This window comes from Pelophylax lessonae, assembly GCF_965119305.1.
Source record: "Pelophylax lessonae genome assembly, chromosome: 9".
In the NCBI taxonomy this organism is placed as follows: Eukaryota; Metazoa; Chordata; class Amphibia; order Anura; family Ranidae; genus Pelophylax; species Pelophylax lessonae.
Window position 1 is genome coordinate 136,076,732 of NC_138776.1, and position 17,925 is coordinate 136,094,656.

Consider the following 17,925-nt stretch of genomic DNA (forward strand, 5'->3'; position numbering starts at 1 on the left):
ATATACTAAGTATATTCCCGTGCCAAAATGGAGAAACCTATAGTTTGTAAATAAATGAATCAAATAAATAAATAAATAAATGTGGTTTGCAGCTGCTATAGTAAAGTGCAAGTGCTCAAGTGTAAAGTAATCCGTTTATTTAGGATTACCTATAGCGCTTGCTTGAATAAATAATAATAAGGAAAAAACAGTCCTAACTGTTAAAAATTCAAACCTATTAAAGTGCATGTAAAACCCCGTGATCTATTGCAAGTGGTATATTAAAATTGATACACTTCACATATAAATACAGAAATTAGTAAATATAAATATAATAAAAATAGAATAGACTTTTATAAGTTCATATATAGTGCATGAGGTATATAAATACTTTCATAAAAATTTCTTAAAGTTCATGTGCAAAAGTTCATGTGAAAAAAAGTTCATGTGTATAGAAAATTATTATAATGTGAAGTTTAGAATTAAGTGCACAGTGAATAGTGCTTGGTGCTCTGTGATAGGTTTTCCACTCTATGCCTAGTGTCACTCCTTATACTCCACCGTGCCAAGATAGAAGAATTTCACACTCACCGGATCATATAGGTCCAATGTGCTTTATGACACTAAGACCGTTAGAGCTTTGGTGACCCCCAGGGCCAGGATACGTTCCCTCCAGATAGGCACCTTCTCCTACAGCAACGCTCCTCCTGTCATCAACCTCCAATCAGGGATTTATGAAAGAAAGGGAAGGTCCAGATAGTGCAGTACCGTTTTTCAACAAATATATTTATTGCACAATATCCAGATAGCCATTACAGGGTCCAAATGTAAATAAAACCAAATAAAACAAGAAAGGATTGAATAAAACGCCATCACTAGTGCAAGCTACGCTGTGGAAAGCGGTACTTCCGGCTTGCATTCCACCGAGCTCAAGTGACGTCACGACGTGCGTTCCACTAACGCGTTTCGTCATTGGCTAGACGTCTCCCGTTCAAGCCCCTCATAGCAACCAGGGATGTTTTGACTCAATTTAATATACTGCATAGGATTTATTCCACTCCACAGCGGCTACACCGTATCTATCCTGGTGTTTCGACTTCCTGTTGGAGATATTCTTGCGAATCTGCAGGTTTCTCACACATTTTCTGGGAGTGCCCTCAGATCGCTTCTTACTAGTGGCAGGTGATCCGGTTCCATTCAAGCTTGACCATCATTCCAATCCCTTTAACAGTTAGTGCTTGTCTCCTCGGTTTCATGGATCAGTTGGCGGCTACCAAAGCGACACGTACCCTAATTGGTATCCTTTTGTTCTATGCTAGGAAAGCAATTGTCCTTAATAGGAAATCAGACCTCCCCCGACCCTTAACTCCTGGAGGCGACTGGTCAACACTGTGGTGCCATTGTATAAGGCGACATATATATCCAGGGGTTGCCCTAAAAAATACGAAAGTCTGGCATGTATGGATTGCTTCTGATTTAACATTAGACGATCAGAACTTTGTAGGCTGAAGTACCTTGATTGTGTAAGTATCTGCATGGCAGAAAGCCCAATTCAGTGTATCTGGTAGTGGTGGGTGGAGCCCAGCTGTGAGATTCTCCTTACATTAAACTAAGGTGTAGGGCCCGGGCGGGTCATGCAGCGGGACTCCGAGGGGGAGGAAAAGCGGACTTCTTACAATGTATAACGTGTACTTTTTATCTTTACTATCCATTTGCTGGGTATTGAGCAGTATGCATATGGGAGGTTTACTGTTTTGACCTCCAACCACTTTTGTGTAATTGTGTAGAGTTAGATGTTAGTGGTTATGTTTGTTAAGCCAGGGTATGCCCCACAGGCTTGGTTTTGTACAAAAATTTTGCAATAAAAAAAAAAAAAAAAAAAAAAAATTCAGGGGGACATTCCAAAAAGAAGCCACACATTTCTGGCATCCATGAGAACCCCCATCAACAGGGCTAGAAAACAAAATCACATCTCCAGGTCAATCCGATATCAACACAATTTCCCCTCCACAGGGTCACATTTAAACCCAAATATTGTAGTTATACAAAAGCTTCAGACAAATATGAACACTAAACCATATAATTTCATCAATTGGGTAAAAATAAAATAATAATCCTTATTAAAATTATACTCTCGTTATATATGGCATATATTTTACAATCTTCTTTTTAATATATTTATTCTTATTAGGTCCAACTATTAATAAGAATGTATAATCTTAATTTTTTTTTACCCAGTTGATGAAATAAAATGGTAAAATTTAGCATTCATGTTGTCATATTTGTCTGAAACGTTTGTATATTAATTTTGATACTTTCAATACGGTTGGCTATTTAGTTTTAAGAATGACCCTAAGGAGGGGATATTGGATTGATATCAGATTAATATGGAAATGTCTTTATGTCCTTTAAGTTTTCATTGTGTGCATGTGGGAAAATAACCAAAGTTTATACCAACCATACCACAAATTTGGCCCAGCCCAGCCTAACTAAATGAAAATGAGACCAATTGGTGAGAATACGTGCCAAAATTGAGGAAAACCTCTGGGACAAGGTGAAGCAATACACTAAAATTTGACAAATATTTACCTCCTGATGTTTACGCCTCCCTCTTGGAGCCTTTACTAACCTCAAATTTCTCCCATCTGTTTGAGCCCAGGGGCCATTGCTGGTGCGTACCCTGGAGTCACTCCCCTCTTTTTTTCTCGTTTCCTGTTTCTCCTTAATGCCTTCTGATTTACGGGCAATTACTGCATACTTTTCTGATGCTGCCTGATCCGCACTGTTCCCCTTCCCAGGCAGTCTCTGGGATGGACCTTCCAGTTGTCTTTTCTTTTGCTGCTTTCACCCCGAATGTCTTTACAATTCTGTTGCATACCATCGCAAGCTGGATCCTTTTAGCGCATCAAAATTCACCCCCCAGAGTGGGACTAGTAGTTTCAAACTGTTCGCATAACCTCGTTCTAGATCTCTCCCTGAAGGAGCGCTTAATTGTCCATTTGGCTGACAATTTGTAAGCGATTGCTTTTATTACTACCTAATAAAATGTTTGAATCCTTAAAAAAAAAAAAAAATTGACTTACCTGTAAATTCGATTTCTTGGTGTACAGTACAGGACACACACTGTGTTTTTGGGCCCTTGACAAAGATGGCTGTATTAAGAGGAAATGTGACAGATCCAGAGAATTTTGTTTTAGTCATAAAGACCTGAAATAGGGCTAGAATCAAAAAGCAGAGACCGGTGTGAGTCAGCTCTTGCTTGCCAAAGACATCATCACTCTGAAGTTGTGTTTAGTACTACGGCAGTGTGAAAGTTTGCCTGGTTACCACCAAAGCTACAGGGTATTCAAAGAATGGGGTGTGGAGTAGGGTAAGTCCAGGAGTATGCTATAACCTAGATGCAGACTGGCCTGTAACGAATCATCATAGCAAAAAGGAAGGGAGGAAATGCCTCTATAAAGGGGCTCTTACTTAGATTTATACTCATGCTGGCACTAGGTGGTGCTTATCGGGCTAGGTTTGTGGGCCAGGGAGTCCCCTCGCCTCTCCCCCATCTTTCTTGATGGGGTGAGAGATTGGATGCTAAGTGTGGCTATTAGCTTTCCCTTTGTTTTTATTCAAAAGATATTCTTCCTCTTGGGTATCATCTTTTGTAAATACAACAGATAATGCCCGAATTGTAAATTTTCCATATCCTATGCCCGAACGTAATTTTGATTTTACTGTAGTTCATATTATATTATCTGCAGAATTATCCCTGGAGACAAGTGTCTCTGAAACACGTCAGATGTCTTGTGTAAAATTACAGATAAGTACTAATATTTTGTACCCTTGTGGATTTCTATGCACTTTCATATGGGGAATTTTAATATATCACATTGTTCATCACAAATATTTTTTATGGGACTATAATAAACCTTGTATACTTTTAATAAATAGCATGTTTTTGAGCCACTAAAATCACACCCAATAGGAGAATTTTCTTGTTGCATATTATACAATATAGGGATGTTGACATATTATACAATATAGGGATGTTGACAAGTACAACAGTGAACTTCTAACCTTGCTCTGTGTAAGGTGTTTTTTCTGATCATCTGATTCTGTCACCTGATCTTTCCCAGAAGTGGAGGCTGACTTACGGTATTTGGACTTTTCTGAAACATTGGACTTATTTTGGAGGCATCTCCTTGGGGCTCTTTGTTTATTTTAAACAACAATTTTGTACATTTATTCTTATGGGTGTTTTCTTTTATTGCTTTAATTTATTTTTTTGTCTTATTTTTTGACATTATGATTATTTCATTGAATTATTTTACACAGATAATTTTCACATTAATGTTGTGTGAATTTACCTTAGATTAGTGCAGCATCATTTTTAGAATTATAACTAAATTATAAATAAACCCTCGCTAAGTGCTTGAATCTCACTCAAACACCAGCATGCACAAAAGGAAAAGAAACAAAACGGGTTGCAAAAAACCACCACCGTTTGTCCAGGCAGGAGTGATGATGTTACCACTAAGCTTCATCTTACTGGATGTCTTCCAGGGGCTTCCAATGCCCCGGGAAGACATACCGTAGGCCAAAATGCATAGGGCGGAGCTTAGTGGCGTCATCACGCCCACCTAGAACGGCAGTGTTTTTTTTTGTGATCTGTTTGTTTCTTTTCCTTCGCTAGCGAGTGGGTCTTTTATTTAACCACTTGCCGACCGCCGCAAGTAGATTTACTGCGGCGGTCAGCCCCTCACAGGCAAAGTGACGTATATATAGGTCACTAGCCTGTGAGGCTCTGGGGAGCGGGCGCGTTCCCGCTCCAGCGCGGTCACGAACCCCCCCGCGCGTGTGATCGGGTCCGCCGGTCACTCTGTGATCGTCGCTGCAGAGGGAGAAAGTCAGACGGCTAATGTAAACAAGCCGCCTGTCATTCTCCCCTGTGTAGAAACAATGATCATACGGTTCTACTATGTAGGACCGTTGATCATTGTTCCTACAGCTCAAGCCACAGCCAATCACAGTTAGAATCACGCCCCTAGGGACACACAGCCCCTCCCTCTCAAATAAAGTTAACCCCTTCCCTGCCAGTGTCATTTTACAGTAACAGTGCATATGTATAGCACTGATTACTGTAGAAATGTCACTGGTAACCCCAAAAGTGTCAAAAATGTCAGTCAAGGGTACAATCTGTCCGCGCCAATGTCGCAGTACCGCAAAAAAAAAAAAAAAAAAAAAAAAATTGCAGATCGCCACCATTACGCGTTAAAAAAAAAAAAAAAACAACAAAATTGACAAAAATCTTTCCCTTTGTTAGTAAACGCGATAACTTTTGCGCAAACCAATCAAAATACGCTTTTTGCAATTTTTTTTTACCAAACATATATAGCATAAAACAAATTGGCCGAAAATGCTAAAAAATTTTGATTTTTACATTTTTTTTGGGGGGGGGAATTTCATATAAAAAAAAAAAAAAAAAAAAAAAAGGTGAAAAATATTGTTATTTTTGCAAAATTTACGCTCTTTTCTTGTTTATAGTGCATGATCCCAAAAAAAAAAAAAAAAAAAAAAAAAAAAAAAAAAAAAAAAAAAAAAAAAAAAAAAAAAAAAAAAAAAAAAAATCGCACAGGTGATCAAATACCACCAAAAGAAAGCTCTGTTTGTGGGGAAAAAGAAGGATGTCAAATTCGTTTAGGTACAGCATCGCACGACCGTGCAATTGTCTGTTAAAGTCACGCAGCGCCGAATCGCAAAATACCCCCCGGTCAGGAAGGGGGTAAAATCTTCCGGGGCTTAAGTGGTTAATAAGCATATCTGGAATTACTACACTAGGGAGCTCTCCGTGCTCTTTATGTATGAGAGATATTAGGTTGTGCTTTCTGGCAGAGGGCAGATTTTCCTCAAGAATTTGATGGTATTTTACCCGCTTCATTTTTCCTTCTATCCTAACAAGTGCTGCAGAGAAAGACCCCCATTATAGCATATTACCATGTTCATGCTTTACTGTAGGAATGGTGTTATTTGGATGATGAGCTGTATTGGATTTTCGCCAGACATCATCGTTTGGTGTTTAGGCCAAATAAATCAGTTTTAGTCCAATCTGACTAGAACACTTTTTTCCATGTGGCCTTTGAATCTTCAAGGCGTGTTTATAGTGGTTAGAGGAGACTAAAATTGAATTTGGCCTCACCATCCTAAACACGCCTTAAAGATTCTAAGGCCATAGCCTAGCTATGAACCACTTCACCAGACCTGTAGCTGACTCAACACATTGTGCCTATGCAAGATCCAGTGCTGAAAAAAAAAAAACATCACAGGACATCCCCACAGCTTGGGGTCCAGGTATGGCTCCCAATGTTTTACTGTGTTAAGTAGATCCGGATACACTGCTTCTATGTTAGCATTAGTAAACAGTGAGTTTGGTTGAAGAAACCAAAAATAAAAAAAAACTAAATTTAAGCAAAGGGACATTTTCTCCTTCGTATAGAAATTACCATTACACCTTCAGACACTAGCACAAAACTAGGTACTCTCAGAGTGGGGTAGGATTTTGTGGAAGCACTCGAGGCAAGGACAGGTCCTCTAAATACTTTGCCAGTTTCCAATCACTTGAAGGTACACACCTATAACCCATGATGTTAAGAATACTCTGCCCGTGTCCTGTACAGTACAAATAAGATAGCAAGGTTTATAGTTCAAAAAAGTATCAAATAAAAAATATGTATGCAAGTTGACACACATTGATGACTTCTACCCTTGCAAGTTAATCAATAAGAAACAAGAATTTTAGGAAAAAAAATAAACAAAGCAATTCCACTAGTAAATTTTATTAAGGGGCGATGTAACACAGCTTCAGATAGCATAAAATGCTAGTGGCGTTGTTAATATTTGATAACAGGAATACAAAAAAAGTGGGGCAGTGCTGGTCCTCATGAATGTTGAAGTTAAAAAATAATAATTTAGTTCAAAATTCACGGAGTGTCCTAATTCCTCCTTCCAAAACCTCCTCGTCTGCCTCTGCCTCTATTTCCGCCTCCACCTCCACCTGATGAATTCCTGTTGTTGCGCCTTCTGTCAAAGGATCTGCCTCCTCCTCTGCCGCCCCTACCACGTGGACCTTCTAGGTCTCTCCTTGATTCTTGAAGCGCTGGGAGCTCAGTTGCAACAGAAAGCTGCCAACGTCTTGAGTCTTTCCAGGAATCCTAAAATGCAGGAGTCAAGGTTTATTTAATTTACAATTTTATGCATCTGGGTTAAATCTTTTTATATCTTCCAGCTTTATTAAACAGTTTCAATGGTACACCCAGCACTGTTAAGTTACATCTAAAAACTAGATTTTTGACCGTAAAATCTTTTTCTCTCAAGTTCATTGACGGATGCAGTCTCTGATGCATATCAGTAGGGATATACTGCTCCCTACAGGAGTAAGACACTAGGCAGAAAAAAAAAGTTCTGGCTATGCCTATGGACAGTCCCAGAGGGTATACCCTCTCCCTGCATAGGATGTCAGTTTTGTATCAAAAGCAGTGTCAGAGAAATAATACCAACAGCTCGAAATAGAGGGGCGGGTACTGCGTGAGGGAACGATAGAGAAAACTGGATTTTTGACTTACCGTAAAATCCTTCTCTCCCACAGCAAAACGGAGAAATCGTTGGTGTCCTGCACGGCTTGGGATGTGAAGGTAGGCATCTTTGGAGGCCAGGAAATCCCCCTGATGTAGGGAGGCCACCACCGTGCGAACCGATTCCATCTTGAATTTTGAACTCGCACAAAGAAATTTAGTGCTTTCAGGTCCAGGATTGGACGCATCTTGCCTTCCTTCCTGGGAACCGTGAACAGGTTTGATTAAAAGCCCTGAAAACGTTTTGCACACGGAACCAAACTATTACCCACCTGTTGTACCAGGTCCTGAACTGCCCCAGAGAGCGCCAGCAAGCCATCTGGGGACAGTTGCACATTGGAAGGCAACAACCTTACCAGAGGGATGGATCGAAACTCGATCTTAAACGGACCGTATGACTTCTTGAACCCATTTGTCTGGTATCCAGGATATCCACAGGCCCAGGAACTGGCAAAGACGCACCCCCCCCCCACCCCAGATACGGGTGGGGGCGCACCTTTAGGCCGAGGAGGTCTTGTCCGCAGAACTGGAGAAACCAGACTTTAGTTTGCCAGACCAGGGTCGCTTGGAACCACCCAAGGTAGTCTTAAATGGCCTTATCGACTGACCCTGAGGGAACAAAAGAACTTTTTGTGCGCTGAAAAGGAGGGATCCCATCTGCGACATAGGTCCTTACCTTTGTTAGCCTGAGGAATAAAAAGGTTCTCTTCCCCCCTGTAAGCCCCTAATGTCATCCAGGGTAGCTCCAAACAGGTGATCTCCTTAAAAAGGCAGATCAGTCAAGGCCTTCTTTGAAGTCTGATCTGCAGACCAGCACGTTAGCCTAAGTATACACCGGAGGACCACTGCCAAAACCGACAAAATCGGCCCAATAAGGGAGCAGTGTGCAGCGCGGCATCGCAAACAAATTGCAGCCCCTGCACCAGCTGGTCCAACAGCTCCTCAAAGGCAGGAGGGAACTTGTTTCCCCTCCAGGTCACGACGTATTAACTTAGCCCATTCAGTCAACGTTTGCGTGACCAGGGCAACCGTAAACACCGGTCTCAGTGAAGACCCCACCAGGGAGTACATATTGCGGCCCACAGCCTCCGCCTTCTTAGCCTCCGGATCCTTAAAAGGACAGGGAATCCTCCACTGGGATAATAGTAGCCTTATTCAGTCTTGATACCGGAGGGTCCACCGTAGGTGGCACAGTCCACTTCTTTATCAGGGACTCCTCAAAAGGGTAGCGTCTAGCAATCCACTTAGGCACTCCAGGGGAACGCTTTGGACGGTCCCATTCTTTTTTGAGCATGTTGTCAAAATACGCGGGAAAGGGAAAAACCTTTGCCGCTCTGGATGGCTTGTGAGTGCCAAACGTAACCTGCGACCCAGACGCAGCCGCGTCCTCCAATTTCAGAGTCTCATGCACAGAAACAACTAGTGTGTCCACCAGCGCCTTATCTTGTGTGGCAGTGGAGGTAGAAATGTCATCCTCACTGTCAGAGGAGACCGGGCGCAAGGTAGTGGCAGGGAGACCCGCATCTGCGGTGGCTGAGTCAGACTCAGAATCTGAGATATCAGATGCGGCAGGGGTAGGCGGAGGGCATTTCTTAGCACCTCGCCCTTTGAAGACCACCTCTACCCGGGAAATAAATGCTTCCAGGACTGCCTAAATTGCATTGGTAGACAGCTGGGATCCAGAGGGCCCTGCTGCCTCCCCGAGGGAGTCAGGTGGGAACATATGATCTGTAGGGTCCATGTTGCATCAGGGGAACCCGTCAGCAAACGATAAAAAAAATGACACAAAAAAAAGTTTTTTTTTGTTTTGTTTTACAAACGTCCCACTGCGCTACAGGTCCTCACTCCTGACTGGCAGATTAAAACTGACATTCTATGCAGGAAGAGAGAGAGGGTATACCCCCCTAAAACTGCCCATAGGTGTAGCCCGAACTTTTCGGCCAAGTGTCCTACTCCTGTAGGGGGCAGTATAACACTACTGATATGCATCAGAGACTGCGTCCGTCAATGAACGATAAAGAAAATTTATTTTTTCCAAACAGATAGTTCAAAGGCACAGGCTTGAAACACTCATGAAAAGTCTTTAACTGACTAATGGTTAAGTGACAAAATAATCAAACACCACCTAAAAGCAAAAAGATTGGTGTGACTAAAATAGTTATGGTTTCAAAACCTTAGGTGTATGTGTCAGGTTTATGCAGTAAGATGGTACAAAAAGCAACAATGATCTGTCTCCGATTTGGTAGTTAGGTGTAGTGATCGACAGATATTTTTTTATTACCGATATTTTGGTCAATGCATATCGGTATCGGCCGATATTTTCGTACATTTTAAAAAAAAATATATATGTTTTTATATATATTTTTAACTTGACAAGTACTCTTGTGGAGGGATCTGGGGGTTGAAAGACCCCAAATGCCTCCTCTGCACTTAAAAGCATTAAAAATGCCAAGTTTGGCTGTATTGAATGCTGTCATTTTTTGGAATCTGGCGCTAGTACTACCCGGAAGTGACGTCATGACATCACTTCCGGGTTTTTGCATGGAGACCAGATCAGAGCCGAATGCGGCCGTGCAGGCTGGTTGCTCGGGTCTCCCGGTTGACACACACGTCCCCTCCCGCTCCTTGTAATGACAGCCGAGCGGCTTCTCAGCCGCATCGGTTGTCATTACAAGACATCCGACCGTCGGCTATGGATGCCGGAACCGGGGGGATGCCTCTAGCTGCAGGCATCACTTCGGTGCACTTTTCAAAACATCGGCAATATCGGTAACCTTCGGGGCCGATTCCAATATCTCAGGGAAGTGCATATTGGCCCTCGATAGATTATTTGACGATAATCGGTCGATCCCTAGATAGATGATCACATTTGTAGGCACCAGCAACAATCTTCAACCAAATATTTTTTGGGGAACTGATAATCGAATATTTCCAGCCAATAAAAACTTCTTTAAAAGCGGTAGTATCCCGCTTTTTGACACTTTTACCTACAGGTAAGCCTATAATAAGGCTTACCTGTAGGTACAAATAATATCTCCTAAACCGGCATGGTTTAGGAGATATTTACAGTGCATGCAGCCGCGCATGCGCTCTGAAGGTCCGTGGAGACCTTCAATTTATTTGCCGGGAGCTTGCCGGAAAATCACTCCCGCGCGCATGCGCAGGAGTGACGTCATCGCAATGATTGGCCGGAGCCGTCTCTCCCGGCCAATCACCGCGCCGGTGCCGCCGAACCCGGAAGAGACGGCGAGGGATCATGGCAGCGCCCGCAGCGATGTCCGGGGGTCTGTGTCAGGGCTTCGTTCTAAGGTAAGTTACACATAATGGGCTAGTATGCGATGCATACTAGCTCATTATGCCTTTGTCTTGCAGGTTTTTTTTTTTTTTAGGGTTTACAACCGCTTTAAGACTACGTTTACATGTAGGCGTTTTTCAGCTCTAAGGATCAGCTTAAAAAAACGCCCAACAAGACAAATACTATTAATTTCAATGGCCCCTGTTCACAGCTGAGCGTTCCGATCCCTTAAACAAAACGTCCGACGCTCCAAAAAGTACACAAGCTTCTTTTTGGGCAGATTACAGGCATTTTTGTTAGAGGTCAATGCCTTCCTCCAAACACCTGCAAAAACGCCTATAAAACGCTTGTAAAAAGCCTATAAAATAGCAACGCCTAGATGTGAACGCAGCCTAAAAACAGGACGACACTTGGCATGTCTCCCCAGTCTTCCTCCACAGGCATAATCACGCAAGCGTCGGTAAAATTCCACCACGCACATTTTTTTTTTTTTACTTAATATGACATCTAATGGTTAAGTTATCCCTTCCTTTGCATTACTGGTTCCTAGATCAGGTCCCTGCAGATAAGAAAGTGACAAGTCTGATTTACTGCAATGAGGAGGCAGAGAGGTTACGTAGGAAGTGGAGTCACTTTAAAAAGAGTATAATCTGTAAATTCTATGCAGAGTAAAACATTTTTTTTGGGCTGTGAAGAATTACAAATCATTTGATGGTGAAATTACATGTATTTTAACTGTGTACGTTGCCATTTGCTTTAAGTTTTGCCTAAAGTTTTAGGTGAGTGCAGGTTTCTAAACTGTTCTTGGTGCTTGGAGCTTTGCTGCGTAAAACAGCTGAGGTCAAACAAATGTTTGCCATACCAGAAATTTATAGAACTACTTACTTGAAAAGTCTTCAAAGTGTCTTCCTTGACATCAAAACAAACACCCTGTTAGAAAGAAAGTTATTAATTTGGTTACAAAGAAACAAGTAACAATGATTTTGATAAGTCGTAGGTCATAAATAGTACTTTGCCCGTTCTGGGAATAGGTGGTCGGCGCTCTTAATGAGATCCGATTAAGCCCTCCAAAACAGATCCACTTCTACTGTTGGGTGTAAGAGGATGTGGAGATGGGTAGGCATACTAAGCTATTTCTTACCTATGCGGTCTTCTAAATGAGGCAGGAGAACATGCTGCACTGGAAGTCTCCTATGCCTCCGACCGTGTCTTCTTGGAAGGCTATTAGCTTGGTTTTACCCTTCTATAAGATAACCTATGCGAGTCAGATCTGTCCCAAGAAATTTGATAAGGTTTGGTTGGCCTGAATTGATGCCCAAGGACTCTTTCTCCCATGTACCCTCATGTTTCCCTTCCCCCCTTGCTCTGTTCATCCCTCCCTCGCCCCCACCCCTCTGCCAGTTCTGCTACTGAAAGAAGTCTGTGCTACCTGGTATTAATTGTGCTTCGACCCCTCTTTGTATGATCTAGAGAATGTTTGCAGCCTTCTACCTTATATAACATTGGACACTGCTCTTTACTCCGATGTTTTCTGTACATTGAACCTTTTGTCTTGGATCTTGACTATTTTGATGTGAACTGTAATTTACTTTGCTCAACAAACCAATAAACCATATTTTGTTTAAAAATAAAAACTGTTTTGGTAAACAGTATTCTGCATAAAAGTTTCTCTCACCATGGAATCTTTTAGGAGGCACATTCGGTGAATTTGGGAATCGATTTCTTCTCCCATTTGTTCTTTAATTGCACGCCAAACATAGCTCAAAGTATGGATGGGAACTGAAGTCTTCAATACAACTGTGATATAGCCCTGCAATGCACAACAAATATTTTAATATTTTGCAAAATTAAAACAGAAGTAGAATTCCATGCTATCACAAATCTTAAAATTGCTCCCACTCTCCTCTTAACACCCATACAAACTAACCTGTAGAAGAAAGATGTATATATTTGCTTAGTTACAGAGCGCTCAAGTCTGTTCACGTGATCGGCTCACGTGTCAGCTAGCTCGGTCACATGACAAGACCTTTCTACAAATAGGCAAGCATATGCATCTCTTCTACAGGTTAATTAGTATAGGTGTTAGGAGGGTGGGATCAGGTTTAGGATTATTTAGTGGTAGCCCTAAATTTGATATTCATTTGGCACAAATTCAAGAATATTCACAATACTACACAAAAGTGTTCCCCCAGTATCAATAGGAACTACACCTACACAATAATTATCAAGCTTGTCTGCCAAAAATGTGCTGGCAAGTAAACATGTATCTTTATCTCCACATATAAATGGTCACTTTTTATTTACCAACATGTATACTAAATATACACAGAAAATCAATATCCATCCCAAACTGAGCAAAATGTTTTATAAAAAGAAAAAAAAAAAAAAAAAAAGGCATAAAGTACAAAAGCGTTCACATAAAATAAAGGCCATGCAGGGCCCAGACTGACCTAGCTTAGAAAGCAAGAAAGAAAGAAAGAAAGAAAAGAAAAAAAGAAAAAGAAAAGAAAGACCCCTTTCCCCACCCCGGCTAGTCGGCTCCATTAACGTGAGAGTTTAAATACCTTCAATAGTGCAAGCATTAAACAGAACAAAAAGGAAAAAGTAGTAAATATGTAGTCTCTCCTTGGCTCAGTGGTTCTACAAAAAACAGTTGGCATCTCGAATCGCGGGCAGAATCGCCACAATCCCAAAACACAGCAAATCACGGGACGCCCATGTGATTCCCGTCACTTTCAATGACACCTCAAATGTGGCGCAATTTTGCAGCAATTGTCGCTCGATGAATTACAGTAAAATCGGGCAAACAATCGCAAACAGAATCGCGGGATGCCTGTCGCCCAAAATTACTACAAGAACTTTTGCCATTATGTTATTTTGAACAGGTAAGTGGCCTTAAAAAAAAAAAAAAGGATTGTGTAATTAACTAGGCCTTCCAGAAGGGCACAACAGAGGCATCAGTTTTTTCCAATATAAAATAATAGCCTTGCGGGCATAGAACAATAGTGTGTTGAGTAAGGTTCCATGTGTGTTTGGGGGGGGGGGGGGGGTGACCAATACATTTTGTGACTTCTATCCAGAAACCATGAACTAAATGGACAAACGCCAAAAAAATGCGGTCAACGTTAGCATGTGAATAGAAACATCTCCAGCATTCTGCGGAACAAGATGAATATATCCCTGCCAATCTGGCCAGGTGAAGTAAATTCTCTGTAAAAATTCTTTACCAAGAATTCTAAAGTGTTCTTTAGGGGAGACCAAAATGTTTAAATGGGCAGTCTTACGTACCCTTGAAGATCAGGGACCTCAGTTCTCCAGATCAGTGCTTTTCAACCTTTTTTTTAGTCAAGGCACCCTTTAAAATTCTGAAAAAATCTCGGGGCACCCCATTCTTAAATGTAAAAATAAAACTAATAGTTTTACATAACAGCAACATCCACACATGTAGGAAACCCAACATTAGAGGGGATTTATTCTTCCAAAGAAAACAGTCCTTGCACACTACTACTGACTAGTATTCCAATGTTTCTCATCTCCCTCACTCAGCTAATGTGACCCAGTGTTGGCAGAGAGGGGTGTTGGGGTCAAACAAGAATGCTGTGCAAATCCTCCCTATTAACTGATGACGTCATTGGTTGTTAGGATGCCTAGGGCTGGAAAATTGTAATGGTGCACAATAAAAACAAAATAAAACTTGTGGCTTTTCATAACTAAAAGACAGACTTACTCCACACCTATTGGTTTGTATACAATTTTTGGGCAATTTTTAGGCAATTTTTAGGCATTTTGCCATGGCACCCCTAAAGAAACCTAAAGGTTGAAAAAGGCTGCTCTAGAATTTGTCATTCTTAGCCTTTTGGGTTTCTGCAACTGACAACTGGCCCCAGCAATTACATCATGTAGAGGAAACAGTGGCAGAGGAAACCCTAGGTGTACAAGGTTGTGCAAAGTACTTAGATGAGGTTTTGAAGACATGCCTTATACGTCCAAAGGTTTCAAGTGGTTCATAGGGTTACCAAGTGGAAAAATGTAATAATGCAATAATTTTTCATCCTAGGTTCTGTCCGGATAAAGAAATTACCACTCAAACTTCAAGACATTAAGTTTCCACATTTTGTCATAAATGTCATACCGCCTAGGTTTTAGGAAAGAAACCCTCAAATTTTATTTTTGTAGAAACCCTCAATTTTAACACCTGTTACCAAGCATATCATACACATGCAGAACGTAAACTGCACCTATAGTCAAATGTTGTTGGGATACATCTATCAAGAGCAGGGGTCTCAAACTGGTGGCCCTCCGGCTGTTGCGGAACTATAAGTCCCGTCATGCCTCTGCCTGTTGGGAGTCATGCTTGTAACTTTCAGCCTTGCAATGCCTCTTGGGAATTGTATTTCTTCATCAACTGTAGGGTCACCAGTTTGAGACCCCTGATCAAGCGTAACAAAAAGTAAAACTGTTATCACCCACAAACTACTAAACGGCACGGTCTGTGATCCTTAGACAATGGAAATCACTCTGAGCCCCAAACCTCTCTGAGGTAATAAACTTGACACACCAAAACTACACATATGAAGGATTGCTAGCCATTTCAGGCTTTCAGTAAAACTTGGGAGGAGTATTTGGATGGAGAAGTATGAATCTCTAAAGAAATCCACTGTTTCTTTAAAATAACTCTGGTAGTTTATTGTTAACAGATATATTGTACTGACTCCATGATGCATACCTGTACTATACTATTATTTTTTATGACAATTGTAACTTGTAAAAGGATAGAAAATGGTTATCTTTACTAGAGAAAGTCCTTTTATAGACTCCATCCTGTGCTGGACATACGACACAAACTAGATCCTTATTACTTTTTCCTGCTGAAGAGGACTGTGGTCTCCTTTTCACCAGAGACCACAAAATGTTAAGGTATAAATTTAACAAAGTTCCTAAATCTTTTAAATCTCACAATCTACTGTCAAGCCCCTGTGGTAGATGACCTTTATTAAAAAGGAAAGTTTGTGATAGGCTCCTATTGCTTTGTACACGGTCCTGGTTTCAACCACTTGGTCATGCAGTTTATTACTTAAACATACGTTACGTTTCCAACAAATGATTTTAAATAATTTATAAACTAATCAAATACTTTAGAGCCTCCGATTATTTTTTTAAATGCAAAATTCTAAATTACCAATCTTAACCATTTTAGCTCCTGAAGACTTTACCCCCTTCATGACCAGACCATTTTTTTGGCACTGCGCTACTTTAACTGGTAATTGCTCGGCCATGCAAAGCTGTACCCAAACAAAACATTTTTTTTTTCGCACAAATAGAGCTTTCTTTTAGTGGCATTTGATCACCACTGGGTTTACTTTTTGCAATATAAACAAAAAAAAGACAATTTTGAAAAAATAAATATATTTTCTACTTTCTGCTATAAAACATATCCAATCTTCTTAAATTTAGGCCAAAATGTATTCTGCTACAGATATGGTAAAAAAAGAAAATCCCAATAAACGTATGTTGATTGGTTTGCCTAAAATTATGGTATTGATACTGTTTTTTTATTTTATACTACTAATGGTGGTGATCAGCGACTTATGTTGGGACTGTGATAGAGCAGCGAGCAATCTGATATGAACTGACACTTTCTAGGAACTGGCTGCCAATGACATCTCCAGTGACACTAATACAAGGATCAGTGCTTATAATATACATTGTCACTGTAATAACGACACTGGCTGGGAAGGGGTTAACATCTAGGGCGATCAAAGGGCTAACTGTGTGTCTAACAAGTGTTAATGTGTGTATACTGTGTGCTGTTTTTACTAAGCAACGTGATGGTTTTTACTCCCAGATGTGCAGGGGAAAAAAAAAAAAACGGCACATCGCTTCTGTCTGTAAAGAGCCCTGTGTTGCTTACCAACAGGGCTCTCTTCTGTCATTCACTTACCCAATCAATCAGTGGGTGCCAATATGGCCGGGACTTGCTGATCGGCTTGTGCTGCAGCAAACGGCAGCACAAGCTTCCAGATGTGCGCCCCTATCTGCAAGCAGACCTGCGACATACAGGTATGTGCCGCAGTAAATGTCCAGCGGCGGGTTGGCAAGCAGTTAAATTTGAAGTCCAGGCTTAAGAAAATGTTACACTAGCAACGGCGACCCCACCAACTAATTTTGTCTCCAGTTGAGTTCAGGTTTAGGCTATCAGTCTACATTTTACAGTAGCAAGATTACAAACTACAGATATTGCATTATTGACTCAGCCCCGTAACCAACTGGTTTCCCCGCCATTGCTGCATGCTCGATATTCCGATTCTTAAAATAGGTTTTAAAAGTGTTCTTACAGATTCCATATTCAGAAGTGATCGTTGTTTCAAGGAGGAAGCTCCAGAAATATGTGCTAAAGCTGCTGCAAGCGCAGTCAATGCTCCCTTCTTTTCAATAAGTTCTTCTGCATATACTTTAAAATGTTCAATGACATCAGCTGGGATGGACTCCAGTGACCTGTAAAAAGATCAGATCAGCATCAGTAAATGGTCACACATTATGTGCCCCTTCCAAACCTGCAGACATTTTACCATGTCACTAATGTTTAAAAGGCTAAAAATTCACCTTTTGCATGAAAAATATTAAATGCACATATATTTGCAGGAAAAAAAAAAGTATTTATTTTTTACAAATGAGCCTGCAAAGCAGTGCAACCACGATCAGCGGATCGAGGCTGCAATGCACAGATTCCAGCAAAAACTTCCCCTAGCTCTATGTCTGTACCAAGGTACGGGCTTTCAGTTGCAACTGAATACAAGTGCGTTCCATTTAAAAATACAAGTCCATCCGCCACGGTGGCAGACATGACGTAATTTATTAATTCATAAATCTCTGAACGAATCATGTGGCTGTGCAGGCAGAAAATTCTAAGTGATAGTTGCTGTCTTCCGATACAACCTACTACATACCAAAATGTTGTAGAACACATGCCCCCCTTGTGCTCTGATGAAGAAAACAGCAACCACCTCTCGTAGTCCTTGGCTCTGACTACCGTAC

The 17,925-nt window shown here is 41.1% G+C and overlaps 1 protein-coding gene across 1 annotated transcript in view; it reads right to left on the reverse strand.

Moving 5' to 3' along the window:
* Nucleotides 1–6,794: 6,794 nt before the first annotated feature.
* Nucleotides 6,795–17,925, reverse strand: part of LOC309563187 (nucleolar RNA helicase 2-B-like) — a 35,871-nt gene continuing 24,740 nt past the window's right edge. Inside the window, exons 14-17 of the mRNA XM_082267523.1 lie at nt 17,226–17,385; nt 12,566–12,700; nt 11,776–11,820; nt 6,795–7,175 (exon numbers count right to left, since the gene is read on the reverse strand). Of these exons, the coding sequence (XP_082123649.1) occupies nt 6,957–7,175; nt 11,776–11,820; nt 12,566–12,700; nt 17,226–17,385 (559 nt within the window). The 3' untranslated portion in view covers nt 6,795–6,956. The remainder of the gene's footprint in view (nt 7,176–11,775; nt 11,821–12,565; nt 12,701–17,225; nt 17,386–17,925) is intronic.